The sequence below is a fragment of the Mustela lutreola genome, chromosome 1, assembly GCF_030435805.1.
Source record: "Mustela lutreola isolate mMusLut2 chromosome 1, mMusLut2.pri, whole genome shotgun sequence".
NCBI classification, from domain to species: Eukaryota; Metazoa; Chordata; class Mammalia; order Carnivora; family Mustelidae; genus Mustela; species Mustela lutreola.
Window position 1 is genome coordinate 192,002,403 of NC_081290.1, and position 20,678 is coordinate 192,023,080.

The 20,678-nt window shown below is 39.6% G+C and overlaps 1 protein-coding gene and 1 non-coding gene across 9 annotated transcripts in view; one reads left to right on the top strand and one right to left on the bottom strand.

Annotated features, from left to right (window-relative positions):
* LOC131837366 (tubulin-specific chaperone cofactor E-like protein) overlaps positions 1-20,678 on the top strand; it is a 157,887-nt gene that overhangs the window by 31,389 nt on the left and 105,820 nt on the right. For all 8 annotated transcript variants that reach the window (XM_059183469.1, XM_059183464.1, XM_059183462.1 and 5 more), the window contains 4 exons: positions 2,298-2,479; positions 3,791-4,047; positions 7,234-7,360; positions 8,848-8,964. In XM_059183469.1, coding sequence (XP_059039452.1) covers positions 2,298-2,479; positions 3,791-4,047; positions 7,234-7,360; positions 8,848-8,964 — 683 coding nt within the window. The remainder of the gene's footprint in view (positions 1-2,297; positions 2,480-3,790; positions 4,048-7,233; positions 7,361-8,847; positions 8,965-20,678) is intronic.
* On the bottom strand, positions 6,355-6,461 carry LOC131822863 (U6 spliceosomal RNA). Its single transcript, XR_009350348.1, has one exon. It is a non-coding gene; the product is annotated as a U6 spliceosomal RNA (small nuclear RNA).

Genomic DNA, 20,678 nt, shown 5'->3' on the forward strand with positions numbered 1-20,678 from the left:
CCATCATCCCCTATATAGGACCCCTTTCAAGCATGTTCAGGCGATAGAGTGCAGGACCCATCCCATGTGTGGACTGTTTCACTGTGTCGTAGCCACAGACTAAATTCCAAACACTGGCCGTACATCACACAAATGCTTAGCACCATTTGATCACAGAAGGGATCAGGCAAGAGAACGTGCACAGACTGGCATAAATTACTTACATTAAAACTGAAGCCTACTGTGTTTTTCTGTAAAAAATAGCTCATTTCTTCATTTGCAAAATGAAGATAAAAATGGTCCCATTTCACAAGGCTAGCGTGTGGCATTGCTGACCGAGTGTGAGGACCATGCCCTCTGACCGACTTCTCTGAATCTTCTTGGAATTAGTCCACTTTGCAATGATGGTAGAGCTCCTGGCCTGAGTAGCTGACACAGAGCTGAGGTGAAGTGCACATCACTTTTTCATTCTACCTGTAGTTTTCAATGCTGGCTGCCTTTTGGGCATAGGCATAACCTATGGAGCTCGGACAAGAAACGGTCTAGGTCCCAACCAGGAAGCTTAGCTCACCTTTGAAACTCCTGATTTAGTAGTTTATGGTAGAGCCTGGGAATTTGTGCATTTTTCACATTGTACCAGTGATTTGGTTTGACTTGATTTTTTTTACAGATTATATTTACGTGAGAGAGAGAGAGCACAAGTGGGCGTGGGAGGAGAGGCAGAGGGAGAAGCGGGCTCTCTGCCGATCAGGGAGCCGGATGCAGGGCTTGATCCCAGATCCCCAAGATCCTGACCTGAGACGAAGGCAGCCACTCAGCCTGCTGAGCCACCCAGGCGTCCCATACCAATGATTTTAAATAGGACATATTTAAATAAAAGTAAATACAATATAACATATAGCCGGGGTTGACATGTTGGTTCATACAATAGTTATGTCAGTAATAATTACATTTACTGAATGATTTTGTGCCATTAATTTACTCAGCAAACATTAAGCACCCCTATGCTGTAGTGAACTAGGTAAGTACTCTCCCTGCTTTCATGGAGTTTACATCCTGTGGGGGAATAGGTAAGAAAGTAAGTCTCTAGAACATATGCCAATCATCATGTTAAGTGCTTTACACATGTATCTCATTTAATCTGATCCATAGTCCTGAGAAACAGGTGGATCCTGTTTTCTCTGTGTTACAGATGAGGACACTGAGACCTGGGAAGGTGAAATAACCCATCAGACCACACAGCTGGGAAGTGTTGGAACCTGGTTTGAACCTAGGTTTTTGACTGTGAAACAAATCCTAACTATTCTGTTGTACTTCTTTTCTCATAAAGTTGAGTTACCACATTGATGCTTTACCCATTTACTGGGCTTCTCATATTCACTTCATACTTGTTTAAGTTAGTTCTTAATTTTTTTTTTTCCGGAGTATATTTATAATTTACTAGTGGTAGTGTATGCTGGAAGAATAATGGCTCAGGTTTTTAAATCCCAGATTTGGCTTTTGTGACGCTGAGGCCTTAGTCAAATTATTTAACATTTCCAAGCCTGAGTTTCTTCATTTTTTAATGGGAAAATAGTTACCTTGCAAGTTGCTTTGAGAATTAAATGAAATAAGCTATATCAAAGAGACTGGTACTATGCTGAGCAAATAGGTCAGTAACGCTAATTTCATTTTTTAGAAAAAAAATCTTCTTGCCTACCAAGTTACTAGGTAAATTGTTAAATTGATTATCATGTTTTCTCTTTTCTTATGTAGTCGTGGACACTTTTTGGTTTTTGACTATATATATTTTGGACTTTGGTCATCTTTAAACCAAGTTGAAACTGTTCCCAAGTGATTATAACTATGTAGTCAATTTTGAACACTTGAGCTGTTACTGTGTGTTCTTCAATAAACCTTATATTAGGCTTAACATACTGAGGACAAAAGGGAGGAGAAATTCAGAGAGAATTACATGACCCAGTCTCAGCTCTTTAGAAATTTGCAGCCTAAAATGTCCTCTAAACTGTCTTTTCTCCACTTATCAAAGAGAATGTCATATAGAACAGAACCAAAAACTTTGCCCAAGGCAACATGGAAGGGCTCTCTTTTGTACCATTAATTTTCAATTATGTCACTATTTCATGGGAAGATTAAATTATTTGCTGAGATTTGTTGAAATTACTTTTGCCCCTCTGTAGGTACCATCACTATAACACAGGACTCCCTGATATGAAGGGCCCCTTTCCCGGACACCCACTCACTTAAGCTTTGTGAGCGCGATTGCTATTTAAAAACTCTGATTACTGCCTGATATGCATTTCTTTTTTTCTCTCTAGGTCAGTAAAATTGTGTCAAATGTTCCCCAGTTGGAGTTTCTAAACCTGAGTTCCAACCCTCTGAATTTGTCGGTTTTAGAAAGAACATGTGCTGGGTCCTTCTCTGGGGTTCGCAAACTTGTCCTCAACAACAGCAAAGCTTCTTGGGAAACAGTCCACACGATACTGCAGGAGTTACCAGAGTAAGCCCGGAGGGCATGATGGAGAGGGGGCAATGTCGCCATCTTTGTTAGTACATAGAATTACTGCAGATCTCCTGTCTCAGAAACACTAGAACAGCATGGTGGTTGGAGAATGAGGTCAGAAGAATGAAGTAATTAGAACGAGGGTGTGAGGGTCATTTAGTAGCATTTTCATTGCAATACTTGTTCAGTGTTGAGTAGCAGCAAGACATAGGATCTGTCATCCTTTGGCTAGAAGATATCCCTGAGAAGCACTTATCATTTCTACATCAACCCACCCTTTCTCCAATTTAAATCTTCTGATTACCTGATTTCAGAATTTTGCCTCAGCGCTTTTCTTAGGGAGGGAAAAAAATCATAGTATCTATAAAATATATTAACACTCAGATGATTAAGTGTCTCGCTGGCCTGATGGGAAAACGGAACTCTTTTCAGTAATTTAAACAAGAAATATGTTTTTATTTGTCGGTTTAGAAATACTCTTAGATTTGTTTGAATCTAGCTTTCAGTATGCACGTAAGTGTTCAAAGAAAGTAGTTTAAAGAAGCATATGAAACCATAGTTTATTTGTCTAACTATGGAAATGATCAAGGCCTTTTGAACCTCATCTCTCCCCATTTGTTCCATCCAAGTTTCTCACTATCCCTCTAGTAAGATTGGTTTCCTCACCACATGCAGCATCTAGCATGGCTTAGAGTGAGTTTTTAAATCCCAGTTCTACTTACTGACCATATGACCTTCGATAAGGTCATTAACCTCACTAAGCTCTGTTTTCCTTGTCTTTAAAATGGACGTAATTGTATCTAACTTGCAGAAATAGCAGTATAGTCTAGGAAGCACTCGGAGCAAGGCCTGCCTCAGGAATTCAGTAAATGATAGTTTTTATTTTATTTCTAAACATTCTGTTCATGCTGTTTGTGGGATTTACCTCTATGTCCTTGCAACTTACGCAAGTCTACCTTTCCGTCCAGGCCACGCATTCTTTCCTGATTATTCTAACTGCAATTTCAGTTCCACTCCTATAGGAACTGCTATTGTACTTGAAGTTAGTACTGCTTTATTCAGCACTTAGTTATTTAAGCACAAAATTAATTTAGTCCTGGGTTATATCATTCTCTGCTGTTTTATGTGTTTTGGGTTTTGTCTTCCCAGCTATATTTAAGCTTTAGGAAGACATCTTTATATTTTCTCCATAATCCCTACCGGAGTCCCCCATACTGTAGGCACTTACTTACCGAACGAATGAAAATAGCTGCAAAGTAGAAACTTAACTGCTTTAAACAATGAAATATTTCCTTTTTTTCTCTGCAGTTTGGAGGAGCTTTTCCTGTGCCTTAATGACTATGAAACAGTGTCTTGTCCTTCTATTCGCTGTCATTCTCTTAAGCTACTACATATAACAGACAATAACCTCCAAGACTGGACTGAAATTCGAAAGCTAGGAGTTATGTTTCCTTCACTGGATACTCTCGTCCTGGCTAACAATCATTTGAATGCTATTGAGGAGCCTGATGATTCACTGGCCAGGTTGTTCCCTAATCTGCGGTCCATCAGCCTCCACAAGTCAGGTGAGGTATAGGCTTGTTCTTGTTCCACATGCAAATCGATCTGAGCTTATGCATGATGTAAATCAAAGCCCATTTCTTTCAGTCGTGGTTCTGCCTTCTCATAGGATACATTTCCAAGAGTGGCGTGCGGATGCCTATTGATTCGCTAAATTCAAGGCATTCGTTTTCATAAATGCTTTGATACATATCAAGTGGCCGAGCCTCCTATTAAAGATAGTTTATATATTTATATTTATATATATGTAGTTTCTCTATTAAAGAGGTCCTACTGTGAAAAGAGTGAGATGAAATTGATGAATTGGACAGTAAAAGGCAGAGTAAAAGGAGTATGAAGAATTACAAACTAGACTATTTTGTCTACTTAGGAATTTCAACTTGTAAACACTCACCTTTCTTTTCTGGTATTTATATATGATCGATTGCCAGGTTGCTGCCATCCAATTCTGTGTCTCCCAGGAATGCACATTTTTAGCCTATTTTTTTTTTTAGTTAATAAACTTCATTTTTTGAGAAGTTTTAAATTCACAGCAGAACTGATCAGGAAGTACAGCGTTCCCACATCCTCCCTGCTCTCACGCACAGCCGTCTCACGGTCAGAGTGCCAGCACCAAAGTGATACATCTCTTAAAATTGAGCCTACATTGTCCCATCACCCAAAGTCCACGGTTTACATGGGGGTTCACTCCTGGTGTGGTCCATTCTGTGGGTTTGCACAAACGTTTAATGACAATGTCTCCCCTTTCTAGTATCATTTATATTAGTTTCACTGCCCTAACAACCTTCTGTGTTCTGCCTGTTCGTCTCCCTGTACCCCGCAATCCCTGGCAACCAGTGATTTTTCTCCTGGCTCCATAGTTTTGCCTTTTCCAAAATGTCATATAGCTGGAATCATACAGCATATAGCCTTTTCAGACTAGCTTCTTTCCCTTAAGAATATGCATGTAAATTTCCTCCGTGTCTTTTCCTGGCTTGATAGCTCATTTCTTTAGGACTGAGTGATGTCCCATTGTCTGGATGCACCCCAGTTTATTTATCTGCTCACAAACTGAAGGACATCTTGGTTGCTTCAGAGTTTTGGCATTTATTAATGAAGCTGCTGTAAACCTCAGTGTGCAGGGTTTCGTGTGGACATAAGTTTTCAGTTCACTTGGGTAAATGCCAAGGAGTGCAATTGCTAGATCATATGGTAAGAATATGTTTAGTTTTACAAGATACTGCCAACTGTCTTCCAAAGTGGCTGTACCGTTTTGCATTCCCACCAGCAATGAATGAGAGTTTCTGTTGTTTCACGCCTTCAGTGGCATGTGGTGCTATGAGTGTTATGGATTTGGGCCATTCTGATAGGTGTGTAGTGGAACCTTGTTTTAATTTGCAGTTCTCTAATGACGTATGACATTGAGTGTCTTTCCACCTGCTTACTTCCCATCTGTATGTCTTCTTTGGTGAGGTGTCGGTTCAGGTCTTTTGCTCATTTTTTTTTTTTTTTTTTAAATTTGGGTTGTTCATTTCTTATTGTTGAGTTTAAGAATTCTTTGCATATTTTGGATAATGATCCTTTATCAGGTATGTCTTTAGCAAATATATTCTCCCAATCTATGGCTTTTCTTCTCATTCTCTTGACATTACCTTTCAGCCCATTTCTTAAAATAACTTCATAACTAAAAATAACTCTAATCTACAGTTGAAAAAAACATATACAGTTTAATTTGCCATAGAAGTCATAAGGTTAGGAATTAAGTTTTAAAAACTAGCATTTTGGATAAAGAAGCTGCTGACTGTGCAACTTGACACCCATTACGTTAACTCTGTCCTTCCTCCTAGATGGAAATATGGTTCTGAAGGGAAGAGAGCGGTGGTGGCTGGGGATAGTTATGCACCGGAGCCCTAGTGTATTGCTCCTCTGCTTTTGCCCTTGCTGCAGGTGGCTAGAAATAGGAAGAGACTGCATTTTCTGAAATAGATTTAACATGTTATAAAAATCAACCAACTTCATTATGATGGGCGTATTTTTCCTAGCAGTGCCAAGTATCGACTTGGATCATATATTTGCTCACAGCCATAGGGAAAAAAAAATTTTTTTTTTTTTTTTTTTGCATGAAACAGTTTTAATTTGTTGCATGTTCTTCTTGCCCAGTGGTTCAGGTTCTCTGTTTTTTTGTTTTTGTTTTTGTTTTTGTTTTTTTACTGTTCTTTGTGTTTTTTTTTTTTAATTTTTTCAGTAAAGCTAAAGCTTTTGAAGCACATCAAGTGCCCCACAATAGAAGAATGATACAATAAAGAAAGGTGCATAATGGCATGGAATATTATAAAAAATATGGAAGCTTCACGAATTTGCGTGTCATCCTTGCGCAGGGGCTGTGCTCATCTTTTCTGTATCATTCCAATTTTGGTATATGTGCTGCCGAAGCAAGCACCAGGTTCTCTGTTTTTTGTTTGTTTTACTTTTTTTTTTTTTTTTTTAAGATTTTATTTATTCTTTTGAGAGAGAGAGAATGAGAGAGGAGAAGGATAGAGGGAGAAGCAAGGTTCCCCATGGATCTGGGAGCCCAATGTGGGACTCGATTCCAGGACTCTGGGATCATGACCTGAGCCGAAGGCAGTTGCTTAACCAACTGAACCACCCAGGTGCCCTGTTTGTTTTATTTTTAAAATCTGTTTTCCCTTTCCCCAAAATGAGGACAGTATGTAGGAAAGATAATAGTTAGTTTTCTATTCTACTTACCTTGCCCCATTTGAGAATTTGTTAGGTAAAGATTTGAGTCTGACAGTATCAACTCGGATCAGTAGTTCTGTTCTGTGAGTCTATGTTTGACGACAGAGTTGACCACATCAGCTTTTTTATATAAGCCCAGTATACATCTTACCCACTGAAACCACCAGAGACCCTTTTTACAAGTCATTTGGGTGGAGAATCAGTAGATTAGTGGGGTGTTGAGGTGTTGGAGAATAATGTTCCCTCCTTGACCACTGGCTTCACAGGGAGAGGAGAGGCTATAGGGAAGTTTTTGTGGTATTTAATTGTGTTTTGTTCTTTCCTTGGATGAAGAAAATTTTCAGGATGTCCAACTACAACGTTTAGAAGGACTTTAACATTTCGGAAATCAATTGAAGTAATTTTTTTCTATGTTAATCTTCTTATTTGTGTGCTTTTCTGGATTTACTTAAGTAATATATTTCTCAAATTAGGTTTGCAATCCTGGGAAGACATTGACAAACTAAATTCATTCCCCAAACTTGAAGAAGTGAGATTGTTAGGAATTCCTCTTCTGCAGCCATATACCACCGAGGAGCGGAGGAAATTGGTAATAGCCAGGTCTGTTGTCCTGATTACTCTCCTTTCTTCTCTCGGGCCTTATTTCATTAGAGGGATAATGCACTAATGGAAGGGAGTGCGCTGTAAGTTTATCTGTCTCTTGAACAGACAGTGCTCGAAGGAGCTGCTTCTGTAGCTTGAAGTCCAGAAGAAAAGGAACACAATATGGTGAGAAAGATGTGAAAGGTAATTGGCCTGCCAAGGCCACTGAAACATTCCCTCACAGATCTATTCTGCTTTTCTACCTTTTAATACTTATAATATTCGAAGTCCTGCTTTTCGATCATGAAGAAAAATTAGGTATAATAGGGAAAGAGTTCTGTTTCAGTTGTCTTTACTTTCTCTATTCACTTAGTGGTCATTTAAAGTGTAAATACCTAAAAATTTGGCTGTTTTATTAATATGAAACTTAAGAGAGCAGCATCTGTGTTTTCTTCTTGACTATAGATGGGCTCAAACATGACTACCACACTGTTATGTTCTTCCTTTGACTCCCCTGCCTTTCGTGTCTCTAACTCTGTCTCCCCAAGACCACTGAAATGAGTTTTGATTTCTGTATGAGCCTTTAGCAACAATAAGATTCTGGCTGAGATGTAAAGAAAAACAAACTTTCATTTGTTTTCTTTGTGTACTCTGTGTAGTAGTTTTGAAAGGGGCTTTACGGTTCCCTAAGGAAGAGTGGGTCTTCAAACAGGTTGTTGATCTTCCTGCCCAGCTAACACCTAGCAGATCCATACTGCTTTCCAGTTGTGGATATACACAGTAATGTCACACTGAAGAAATACATTTAGGCATACTTTTCTTCTAAAAAGAATAAGGCTTGTAGTAGACCTTATGCTTTATTTCCTTTACATAATTCTTTTGTAAAGGTAATAAATTAATTCCTAAACAATAGAGCCCATTTGTCCTGACCTCCACTTGTAGACTTGTGCTGTCCACTATGGTGCCAGTAGCCCTGTGTGACTTCTGAGCACTTGAATTATGGTTAGTCTGAACTGAAGGCTGCTTTAAGTATAAAATATACACAGAACTTTGAATACTTTATATGAAAAAAGAATGTAAAGTATCCTATTAGTTATTTTTTAGTATTGATTAGATGCTGAAATGATTAAGTCCTCAATCTATTATATTAAATAAAATATATTAGTAAAATGAATTTCACCTGTTTTATTTTTATTTTTTAAAATATGGCTATTAAGGAACTTAAAATTATATCTGTGGCTTGCATTATATTTAAGTTGGACAGTGCTGGCTAGAATCTCATTTTGAAAGGCAAGGTATAATTATAAACGGCCAGTGTCCCATCTAAAAATGAAACTTTGGATATTTTTGGTCCTTTTATTCTATACCACTTTAGTTCATGTAAGTAGTTATATCAAATGTGTCCTCTCAAGAAAGTAAGATGGGGGCCTCAAACCAATGATTTTACTTCTAAAGCTAAATATTCTCGCTGTCTTAAAATGCCTTTATTTTGATTTTACTTACAGATTGCCATCAGTTTCCAAACTTAATGGCAGTGTTGTTACCGAGGGTGAGCGAGAAGATTCTGAGAGATTTTTTATCCGTTACTATGTGGATGTCCCAGAGGAAGAAGTGCCATTCAGGTAAAAACCCCTCATCAGTTTAACAACATTTGAGCAAGTATTGAGGCGATTTAAGAACTCTTGTTTTAGAGCAAATCTAATAATCTGTTAGAGGACTTTGGTGATAGGTTTAAAAAAAAAAAAGGAAAAAACACAAAGCAAACCCATTTTGTCTCATTTTCCACAGTGTATTTCTTCTAGCCTTGCACTTGTATTAAGAATGGTTGGGTAAGTATTTGACTACTTCCATTCATACTCCATATCATTGATTCCTGTTTGACCCTTTTCTCCAGGGACACATCTTTACCTACCCCAAAGCTGGTCTCTTCCTTCACATTGATCTGCTTTTAGGATATACTAAGTTCTGCAGTTTGGAAGATTTGGCAAATAGGCATTAGGTTTAGAGAATATGAGGAAAGGACTAGAAAATAGACTCTTGAGGAAATACTAAAGGAATTAGGATGGTCGAGTATGAAGAGAAATGCTGAAGGCTCAATTTGTAATTACCTTTAAGTATATGAAGAGTTAATATATGTGGTTTGAGGAGGAACTGCCTTTTTTTAATAGTCATTTATTTTTTTATTTGAGTATAGCTGGCACACAATGTCACGTTAGTTTCATGTTACAACATAGTGATTCAACAAGTTACTATGTTGTGCTGTGTTCACCACAAGTATAGTTACCGTCTGTCACCACACAACACTAATAGAGTACCATTCATTATGTTCCCTGTGCTGTACCTTTAATTCATGCTATCACTGGAAGCCTGTGTCTCCCACTCAAGCCCCCTTCTCCCTGGCAGCTGCCGGGTCTCGTATTGGTAGGTCTGATTCTGCTTTTTACTTGTTTGTTTTGGTTTTTAAATTCCATGTAGATGTGAAATTGTATGGCATTTGTCTTTCTCTGTCTTATTTATCTCACTTAGTATAATATCCTCTGGGTCTATCCATGTTGGCGCAAATGGCAAGGTCTCATCCTTTTTCATGGCTGAGTAATATTCCATTGTGTGTACATGTGTGTGTGTGTGTCTGTGTGTGCCACATCTTCTCTATCCATTCATCTATTGGTGGACACTTGAGTTGCTTCCATATCTTGTCTGTTGTAAATAATGCTGCAGTAAACATAGGGGCACATATATTTTTTCAAATGAATGTTTGTGTATTCTTTGGGTAAATACCCAAAAGTGGAATAGCTGGATTATATGGTAGTTCTGTTCTTCATTTTCTTATTTGTTAAGGGAGAGAGCACACAAGCAGGCAGAGCGGCAGGCAGAGGGAGAAGCAGGCTCCCTGCTGAGCGGGGAGCCAGATGCGGGACTCGATCCCAGGACCCTGGGATCATGCCCTGAGCCGAAGCAGTTGCTTAACCCACTGAGCCACCCAGGCCTCCCTGTTCTTCATTTTCTGAGGAATCTCCACACTATTTTCCACAGTGACTGCACCAATTTGCATTCCCACAAACAGTGTGTGATGGTTGGGAAGGAGCTACATTTAATACTCCAGAAATCTGAAAGGAAAGGTAGCTGGTATGGTATAGGTAAATACACAAAAAATAAGATACCCCCAAAGACTGGTTTCTAGGTTTTAGTAACTAGAACCACTTACCAAAAATGTTGTATGTTTTCCTTAAGAACTTTAACAAATAGTATGAAATCGCATTAGACAAATAGGATGCAAATTAGGAGGGTATGTGAATCAAAGCAGTTCGTCCTTCTGGTTACAAATTTCTCCAATTCTAATTCATTCTTACTAAATATATCTAATATTCCCCCAGACTTTTCCATTATTTATCGGCTTTGAGGGGGTTAACTCTCTGTAAGGTTGAACCAGTACTATATAAAAAGATTTTGTGGTTTTGTTAATAGTATTTTAAAGCCCAAACATTTAAAAAAATTAGACAAATTAAGAATTTTAAAGATTGCTCTTTAAAGGTAGCTAAGAACAACGAAGTAGAGAGAAATAAATACTACTGTGCCTTTTAATACAACCTAGAAATATTAGGTTAAGCAGCATGAATTTTGTCCGTTTTGTTTTTAAATTTTTCACAAGAGGCGATTGGGAGGGAGACAAACCATAAGTGTTTTGTTTTATTTTGGTAAAAAAAATAGTCTAATATCTATAGTTTCATTTGATTTCATCTAGCCTATTAGTGGGAGAAGTAACTATCTGGGCTTTGAGCATAAGTCCATCATTATAGTTTATTTGATTTCATCTGCTACAGGGAGTCATATATATATATATATATATATATAAAACTTATATATATATATATATAAAATTTATATATCTCACTTAGTATAATATCTTCTGTGTCTATGTGTGTATATATAGGTGTGTATGTATATGTGTATATGTATATGTGTATATGTGTGCATACACACATATACATGTATATATATAGAGAGTATGTTGTTTTTTGTCCTGATGGCATAATTATCCTAAAATGCATATAGGCCTTTGCATTAGTATTCTTAAATGCACAGAAATCATCTTCAAGCACAGGAGGAATGTATTAGGTGAATACTGAGAAACTGCAAGAACTGTTAGGCAAGCTGGAACCAGATGTAGACAGGAACTGGTGGCAGCAAAGATAGCCAAGTTTTCACCTTGTAGTGTGTCTCTGCTGGCACTGTCCTCCCTAGACATCACAATGCCAGACCTTCACCAGTGGACCCTTGCGGCTGTGCCACAGGCTGTGCTGAAAATAATCTCTCCCTGACCTTTGCCTCATTACCCAAGGATCAGAAATCTGTGTCTAACCAATTGATTAGCTGTGTTTAGGGTATGTGCTCACATTTGTCTTCAGAGAGATAGGGAGAGGGATTATCTGTCACTTTGGCTTCTGCAGTGAGAGGTAGAATCTTCCCCTGATCTTGGGACATTTTCCCAAATAGGAACAATTCATCAAGAAAACATCTCTTGTAGTCTGCCATTTTGACTATCCAGCATCTATGCATATACTTTTTCCCCATAGTTGCATATATAAAACAATTATTCTCACCTGTCCTAATGTAGTCCTTTTACAAATGAAAACACACTTCTTTCTCCATGAAATGAGATAACCTATTTATTCTGATCCTAAGGACTCTGACCAATTAGCTACTGTAAAAGATTCAAGCTATTTCAATTGCTACTCTAGCCTTGCTGCCTGCTTATGTAATTATGCCTACTTGACCACTCACTAGTGGTTGAATGTCACTGCTTAGTCTCTTCCAGTCTTCCTGAAATTGAAGTGAGCAAACTGATTTCAGTACCTTCCTGGCCTATAAAATATTTTCCAAAGACGTCAAGACCTTGGAAAAGGAAGTGTCTTCTGGGTCCTTTTAGGGTTCGTGGATGGAGAATGGGTGAAAGGTCATGGGTGACAATAGGTTCCATGATTCATGTGTCCTGAAGTGTTTTATTTCCTCCTTCAACATCATCCCCCAAATTCCTGGCATCTCAGCTTCCCTTAGCATAGACCACCATGAATCCAATTTCTAATCCTCCCAACTATACGAAAATGTAGAACCACACTCAGGCACTGAAGCTAGCATTTTGAACTCAGAATCTCTGGTAAGGTAACTGTGTTAACAACCTCAGCGAGATCTGAAATTGCTTCTTCCTCAGTCAGCCTGCTCAGAATCTATTCCTCTACTAATTTCCTGTATTTTTGTCCATATAACCAAATTATTGTAATTCTTTTGATACATTTGTAGTCAGCCCCACAGAGCCTGCTGTGATCTGATGGCAGGAGAGCAGAGTGTGTATGTGAAAGGATGAGGCAGGTGGGAATTCATTTACCCATGCAAGGTAATTCCTTTAGGAGGCGGATTTTACTGCCTTCTCAAGCGGGAGAGGAACAGTCTCATTCAAACTGCTCGCAAGGGGGCCTACCTGAGGAATGGGGATTCAGGATGTTCCCATCCTTCAGCATCTTCCTGTGTATAAACCTCCACTCCAATTCATTCTTTCCCCACTCCACTCTCTCTCCAGCCAGTGCTTGAACTTTCATATAATAGTCCCAATATGGATACAAATTTAACTGACCTGTAATTCACCAATTTGGAGCATCAAACTGTGCATTGTTTTTATAGCTACCTTGACTTTGTAAGAAAGAAAAGAGCCTTTTCTTTTCTTTCTTTTTTTAAAAAAGATTTTATTTATTTATTTGACAGAGATCACAAGTAGGCAGAGTGGCAGGCCCTGGCAGGGGCGGGGGTGCAGGGGAAGCAGGCTCCCCACTGAGCAGACAGCCTGATGCAGGGCTCATCCCAGAAATCTGAGATCATGACCCAAGCCAAAGAAAGAGGCTTAAACCGCTGAGCCACCCAGGCGCCCCAGAAAAGAGCCTTTTCTTTAAGGTACCTGGGTTTCAGTCTGTGCTTTGAGCTTAATTCCTTGGTATTCAACCTTAATATTCTCTTATTGTAGGCTAGCTTGCTCCTTGAGAGTAGCGGATACTCTACCTCACAGTCTTGCCTTCTTCCTTCCCCTCATGCAGCACTCTCTCAATCACCCTGAGCTTTCCATGAGACCCCAGGTGGGCATTAGTTATTTCACTGCTCCATGTCAAGGCCTTTGCAGAATCCCTTCCAGGAACACTAATATGACACTCACTAGGCCCTACTGGGCCAGAAACCAATTTCAGATTGCCTGTAATTACCTGAGGGGCTCTTGCTGGTGATCTCCCTGCTGCTGATTTCTTAGTGTACACAACGAAAACCAACTCTGGCCAACTTAAGTAAGGTAGAAAGTAAGTGAAATGAATTGAGTAATATGAGTGAGTAAAATGAAAAGTGAGTAATAATGAATACTGTGTGGCTCACAGAATTGACAAGAAGATTAGAGAATTAGGTTAGGGCGGGACTGATGGAAAGCTAGGCACAGCCAAGATTTCTGTATCTTACTCTATACAGGATGCTTCTGAACTGCTGACCAGCCAGTCATCTCACGCTGCTAGACTTCGGTGCCCCCCGCCAATCCCCGCCAATCCCCGCCATTTACAGCCATGCCTTCGAATTCTTGATTCTTCTGTATCTGCTCTGCATAAGCTCTGTTACAGCTCATGTCTTTGTATTTCCAGTTATGGTTAGGTGCGTTTGTTACCTTTCTGTGTTCTGGCTTTCAGGGAAAGAATAATGTTTACTTCTCTATAGCTTCTCTAGTGGAAAGTAGTTCCTACTTCTTGTCCACCTTGGGTTTCTCTCAATTCAGAAGGGCATTCAGATGCTGGGCAGCCGAAATTGACATATAGCCACTGTAATACCTGTTACCTGGTAGTTTTTTGTCTGGGTTTTTGTTTTAAATTTATTTTTAAGGTTTTATTTATTTATTGAGAGAGAAAGAGAGAGAGAGCAAGCACATATGCAAATGAGGAGGGGACAGAGGACTAGGTAGAGAGAGAATCTCAAGCAGAAACCCCCCCGCCCCCGCCTCCAACTAAGCCCTGAGTACAGAGCCTGTTGAAAGGGATGGGGAGCTCAGTCTCTCAACCCTGAGATCTTGACCTGAGACACAATCAAGACTTGGACGTTTAACCAGCTGAGTCACCAAGGCACCCCTGCCTTTTTTTTCCTAGTAAGTTCTCCAATAGAATGATCAGTGTACTCAGCAAATATTTTTTGAGCCAGTGTGATTTTCCAAGAACTGTGTTAATAAAGAATTATAGGGGCACCTGGGTGGCTCAGTGGGCTGCGGCCTCTGCCTTCAGCTTAGGTCATGATCCCAGGGTCCTGGGATCAAGTCCCCTTGCATGGGACTCTCTGCTCAGCAGGGAGCTTGCTTGCTCCTCCCTCTCTGCCTTGCTTCTCTGCCTGCTTGTGGTCTCCGTCTGTCGAATAAATAAATAAAAATCTTTTAAAAAAAAATTATGATAGCATTCATGCTGATATCAAGATAGAATGGTGAATAAACATAGAGGAATTTATATTAAAATGCATTTATTATGAATTAATACTGATATGTAAACAGGGTATTTACTATTCCTATTATCTTTTTAATTGTCTTCCAAATTATATGCATAATTTCTCCCTAAAATACCAGTGAACAGTGACTAGCCCAGTGCGTAGTTAGTAAAAGGTGAGAACTTGACTCTGGATAATTCGGTGTTTCATACAGAACCACGTTTGAGCTTTAGTTTCCTGGCAGGGTGCAGGTATCCACCTGTTTTGGAGGAAGCATTCCTTTTCGTTTGACCATGGACTTTTTAAAATCAGTACTTAACTTGATTTTCCTATAAAATCCAACTTCTGCAACATCCATTTCCTGTTGTTAGGCTCCCTGAGCTTTTCCTTCTTCCATGTTCCTGTCTTGTGTCATTAAATATGTCATACCTTTTCTCAACTTAGACATAAGAAAAGTTAACCAATATGTCTTTTGAGGGCATGAATAAAAAGCCATTATCATCAGTTGAATGTCCTTTATGGTAGCAAAGTTATTTTGTGAGTCAGTTGGATTACTCACACACATCTGTTTCCATGTGATTAGTCGTTTTAGCAACAGAAGACTTTGAAGATGATCTAGAAATTTACATATTCTCTTTTTCTACCTCAGAATAAAATATAGGCTCCAGTTACCTGAATCATTTCCATCTTTTATGATGGACAGAGTAAAATGTTTAGAAGGCAAAAGGGAGATGTCCTTAATTAAGAGTTTTATAATTTCCTTTAGGTACTCAGTTATCCTTACTGTTTTCTACTGGTGGGTGGAGCTGAAAGTCCTAGCATCTCTACTGTAGATGTTTATGGTAATAATAGACTAACATGAAAAACTGAGCAATCGCTCATATGTTTTATTTTTATTTACCTTGGGAAATAACATAAGGTGAAAAATCTCTGTTCTCGATTCTTGGCCTTTAAACATCATAGTGTTTGCTTTTCCAGTCAATGGACTCTTTCTTTTAAAGCTTCATCTGTGCCTTGTCTTTTCATGGCTTGTGTAGGAGTGGTGTGCTTTTTCAAAATAAGTTCAATGTGTGCTGCAGGGGTTTGGAAAGATGTCCTCACTGGGCCAGTCATATTTCAATTATTGGGCCCTTATATTTTACCAGAGGAATTTCTAGGAAATCACTCTGGATTCTAGCTGGGTTTCAAAGGACAGTTTAATTTATTTACTGAATACTTACTATGAACCAAGAGGCCTGGGCCAGAAGCTTGGAGACAAAAAGACGAAAAAGTAGTGTCTACTCTCGAGAACCTCATCATCTGGGCTGCACTTGAGACATTATTTCCTTTGCTGGATCCTCTTCATGTTCCCAACCTTTCAAAATAAAGTTACTGCAGGATTTGGTCCTGGGATCGCTTCTCTTCTCTCCTCGTCCCTTAGTTACTTTTATCCAGTGCTGTGGCTCTCACGTCTTCTGTATGACAGAACTGCCAGACTTACCCTCCAGCCCTGATCGGCCCTTGAATTCCAGCCTAGTATTCCTAGACGTGCTGCTTCACGTCTCCACCTGGATGTGGAAACCTGATGTGTTCCAAACCGAACTTCCCATCGCCTCCCTTACCTTTCCCGGCCCCTCCTCCACTGCCACATCTGCTCCTCTCTCTGCAAGCTTTCCATCACTCCGTTTTTCCAGCTGCTCAGGACAAAAACCTCAGAGTCATCCCTGATTTCTTTCTTCCATATCCCACATCAAGTCCATTGGTGGTTTTTTTTTTTTTTTCTTTCACTAGTACTTGCAAAAACACAGAGAGAATCTGTTTCTTTATACCATTCGCTTTAGTTCAAGCCTTCCTGTCTCCCTCCTGTATGGTCTCCCCGAATTTACCCTTGCTCCTATAGTTTATCCTCCACATAGAAGCTGGTTTATAAGAATTCAAGTTTATTTGAAAAACAAAACAAAACAAAAACTTCCATGCTGTTTCCGAAACACACCAGGCATGCTCCCACCTCAAGCCTCTGCACTGTCGTCTCTCTTTGGAATGTACCCCATTAGCTTTGTGGCTCTCTCCCTTGGGGATGCCTCCCTGATCGGCCTATCTCAAATAGCACAGCTCTGTCCCCTACGATTCTCTTAACTGGCTCGTACTTTTCTTACCGAGCAATACCTAACTGGCATTTCTTCTGTACTCCTGCCCTTCCCATGCCTTACTGTGAGCTCTGCAAGAGCAGGGACTTGCTTATACCCTCAGCACCTAGAGGCTAACAAAATAGCAACCTAACAAAATAGCAACTGTTGAGTCAAATGCCCGAATCTTCACATTATGCTCAGGGAGCACAAAGCAGGGTTACTTAGCTCTCCTGCAAGAGGTGGTACTTCCAAGAAACAATTGAGTCACCCTGGTGAAGTGAGGGGAGAATATTCCAGGCAGAAAGGAATTCAAGTCCTTATGTGTAGTGAAGAGCAGCTGTTTGTTAGGGCTCGGTGAAAAGCAGGGAGGAAGTAGTGGCAGACAGTGCTGGGTAGGAAGGTGGGAACCCGGGCAAGCCCTTAGAGACTTTGGTATGCCCTACCAGTAGATGAGGGCTTTTTCTCGAATGCAGTGGGAAATCACTGAAAGGTTTCAGGCGGGGAGATTTCCTGGGGGCAGATTTCGGTTTATATTTAGAGGGAGAAGCTGCGAGAACCCCTTTTTTAATAGCTGTTACTTTGGTAAAGGAAGTGTGCATTGGAGGCTGCTATGTCCCTCGACAAAGGTACACGTGTTAGGACTGAATTTCGCTCTAGAATTTGAAATCGTCCTTTAAAAACATGCTGTGATGTTCTACCTTTTTTCTGGTATTTATGGCCCTGATTTCTCTAGGGGTGGAAGAGTATCTTCTTTAGAAAGAAACCTCCGTGCTTATGAATCTGTCCGAATCTGTCGTTTGCACCTTGCCATTTATCAAGTGTCTGTCCACATTGCCTGTGTTTATCAGTTTTCTTTATGTTGTGTTTGCTTTATCTCTTAATTCCTCTGAGAGAGTGAATTTAAATTGCTTATTTAGTACTGAACTAATACCAGTCTTCTTCTGTTAAGTTTTAAAGAGAGACAAAAAGGAAAACCATGTAACATTTCTCTTAGAAATCAACACATCATGTATCTTTTCGATTGAAGTGTTTCTTTGTTTTTGATTTTTGTGTTTTTGTGGGTTTTTCTTAGTGGTTTGTTTTCGGTTTTTTGTTCTGTTTTGTTTTCTTTTCTGAGTGTTTTTGTTTTGCTTTTAGTTTTTACTTTAATCACCTGGTGCTCATCATTAGGCATATGCTCCTTAATCCGCATCACCTATTTCATCCATCCCGCCACCCACCTCCCCTCTGGTAACCATCAGAGGGGGGCGCCTGGATGGCTCAGTCAGTTATGCATCTCTCTTTGGCTCAGGTCATGATCCCAGGGTCCTGGGATCAAGCCCTGTGTCTGGCTCCCTGCTCAGTGGGAAGTTTGCTTTTTCCCCTCCCTCTGCTCATGCTTGAGCTCTCTCTCTCAAGAAAATAAATAAAATCTTTAAAAATAAATAAATAAAAAGAGAGAGAGTCTGTTTCTTGGTTTGTCTCTCTTCCCCTTTGCTCCTTTGTTTTGTTCCTTAATTTCCATATATGAGTTAAATCATATATTTGTCTTTCTCTGACTTATTTCACTTAGCATTATACTCTCTAGCTCCATCCACCTTGTTGCAAATGGCAAGATTTCAATCCTTTTTTTTACAGCTGAGTAATATTCTGATATATATAAATATCTCACATATTGTTTTTCCATTCATTTGTCGATGGACACTGGGGCTGCTTCCATATTCTGACTATTGTAAATAATGCTGCTATCAGCATAGGGCTGCATGTATCTCTTTGAGTTAGTATTTTTGTTTTCTTTGGGTAAGGACCTAGTATAGTAGTTAGGTTTGCTGGATCATAGGTAGTTCTGTTTTTAATTTTTTGAGGAACGTCCATACGTTTTCTGGAGTACCTGCACCAGTTTGCTTTCCCACCAGCGCTGTGCATGAGTGTTCCTTCTCCACATCCTCACCACCCCCTGTTGTTTCTTGTGTTTTTGATTTTAGCCTTTCTGACAGGTGTGAGGTGATATCTCCTGGTAGTTTTGATTTGCATTTCCTTGATGATGAGTGATGATGAGCATCATTTCATGTACCTATTGGCCATCTGGATGTCTTCTTCGGAGAAATGTCTGTTCATGTCTTCTGCCCATTTTTAATGGGATTATTTGCTTTTTCGGTGTTGCATTTTCTAAGTTCTTTATGTATTTTGGGTACTAAGTGCAGAACTTTTTTATTTTGATATAGTTCCAATAGTTTATTTTAGTTTTTGTTTCCCTTGCCTCAGGGGTTTCTAGGAGTTTTATGGTTACATATCTCACATTTACATCTTTAATCTGTTTTGAATTTATTTTTGTGTGCAGTACAAGAAAGTGATCCAGTTTCATTTTTTTGCATGTAGCAGTCCAGTTTTCCCAGAACCATTTGTGGAAGATGTTTCTTTTTGGTTTTTTGTTTTGTTTTAAAGATCTTATTTATTTGAGAGAGAGAAAGCACAAATAGGGGGAGCAACAGGCAGAGGGAGAGGGAGAAGCAGGCTCTCAGCTTGGAGCTCGATCCCAGGACCTGGGATCATGACCAGAACTGAAGACAGACGCTTCACCAACTGAGCTACCCAGGCGCCCTTGTTTCTGATGGCCCTTGCTCTTGATGGTAGTGGGGAGAAAGTAAATTCACTGATTTGGGGTGTCACTCTTTTTTTCAGACTTTACAATTTTGTTTTCATAAAGACTTAGAAGAGGTATAGCTCTAGTGAACAATTATTTGCTGGGAGGAAACACAGTTGTCAGAGACGAAGTGGCAAAGCCTGAAATAGGTTTTCTTAAAAGGCTTTGCTTTACTTTTACTCTCCCCTGGTACCTCACTTTCTGTTTGCCCCAAGGAGTCCCTAAACCATGCCCTGGGAAATCCTTATTTATGGCATCAAGGATTGCATTAGACGTTCCTCAAAAGTTTCTTGGACTGTCATTAGCGGTAGGCTTTTTAAAACATGGAGAATATGTTTTTCCTCTGTAAGACGAATGGCGTTTCTAAATACCACTGACTGCATCTTCACATTATTGTGAGAGCAGGGCTTGTATTCGGACACCACCTCAATGAAGGCTTACTTTGTCTTGGATGCTGGAGAAATCCTAGTGTACTGTGTCTGTTACTTCATATTCCTTCCAGACAGAGGACCTGCTGTTGTGAAGGAACATTCCTGCATTGGACATGAGTCTCCTGGGGTTCTCCATACTGCCAGGCTCCATCATCCTCTGACAAGGGCCATGACACAGCACTCCTCACATTCGGCTTCCAGGCTCCTGAGAAACAAAAGGGGCTTTCTCCGTGGCGCACCGTGAAGAGCCCCTGAAATGTTAGCTTTCCCTTTCGCTTACAACCTTTGTCATTCCAATTACCTTGGACTTTATTTTGACTTCTTGCCACTTTCCCAGCCCAGCAGAAGATAGGCTACCTTCCTAATCTTGATTGGAGTTATATATGAGAATTTGCATATACCTGCAAAGGAAAGAAAGAATAAGAACCATCCCTCCCACTTCATGGTCTTGGGGGATTGTCTTTGATGTCTCTACTTTGGTTTTGGCCCCAGTGGGGGCCAGTTTTATCTTTTTTGTTTTCGTTTGCTTTTTAGGATTAAAAAAATGCTGAGAATAATAAAAGTAAATGCTCGTGTTCACATTATTCAGAACTGGTGATTACTAATATTTTACTACTTCAAGTTTATTTTTTTATTAAAGGAAATAGTATTACAGATAAAATTAGAGTCATTTTTTTGCCCCGTTCTCA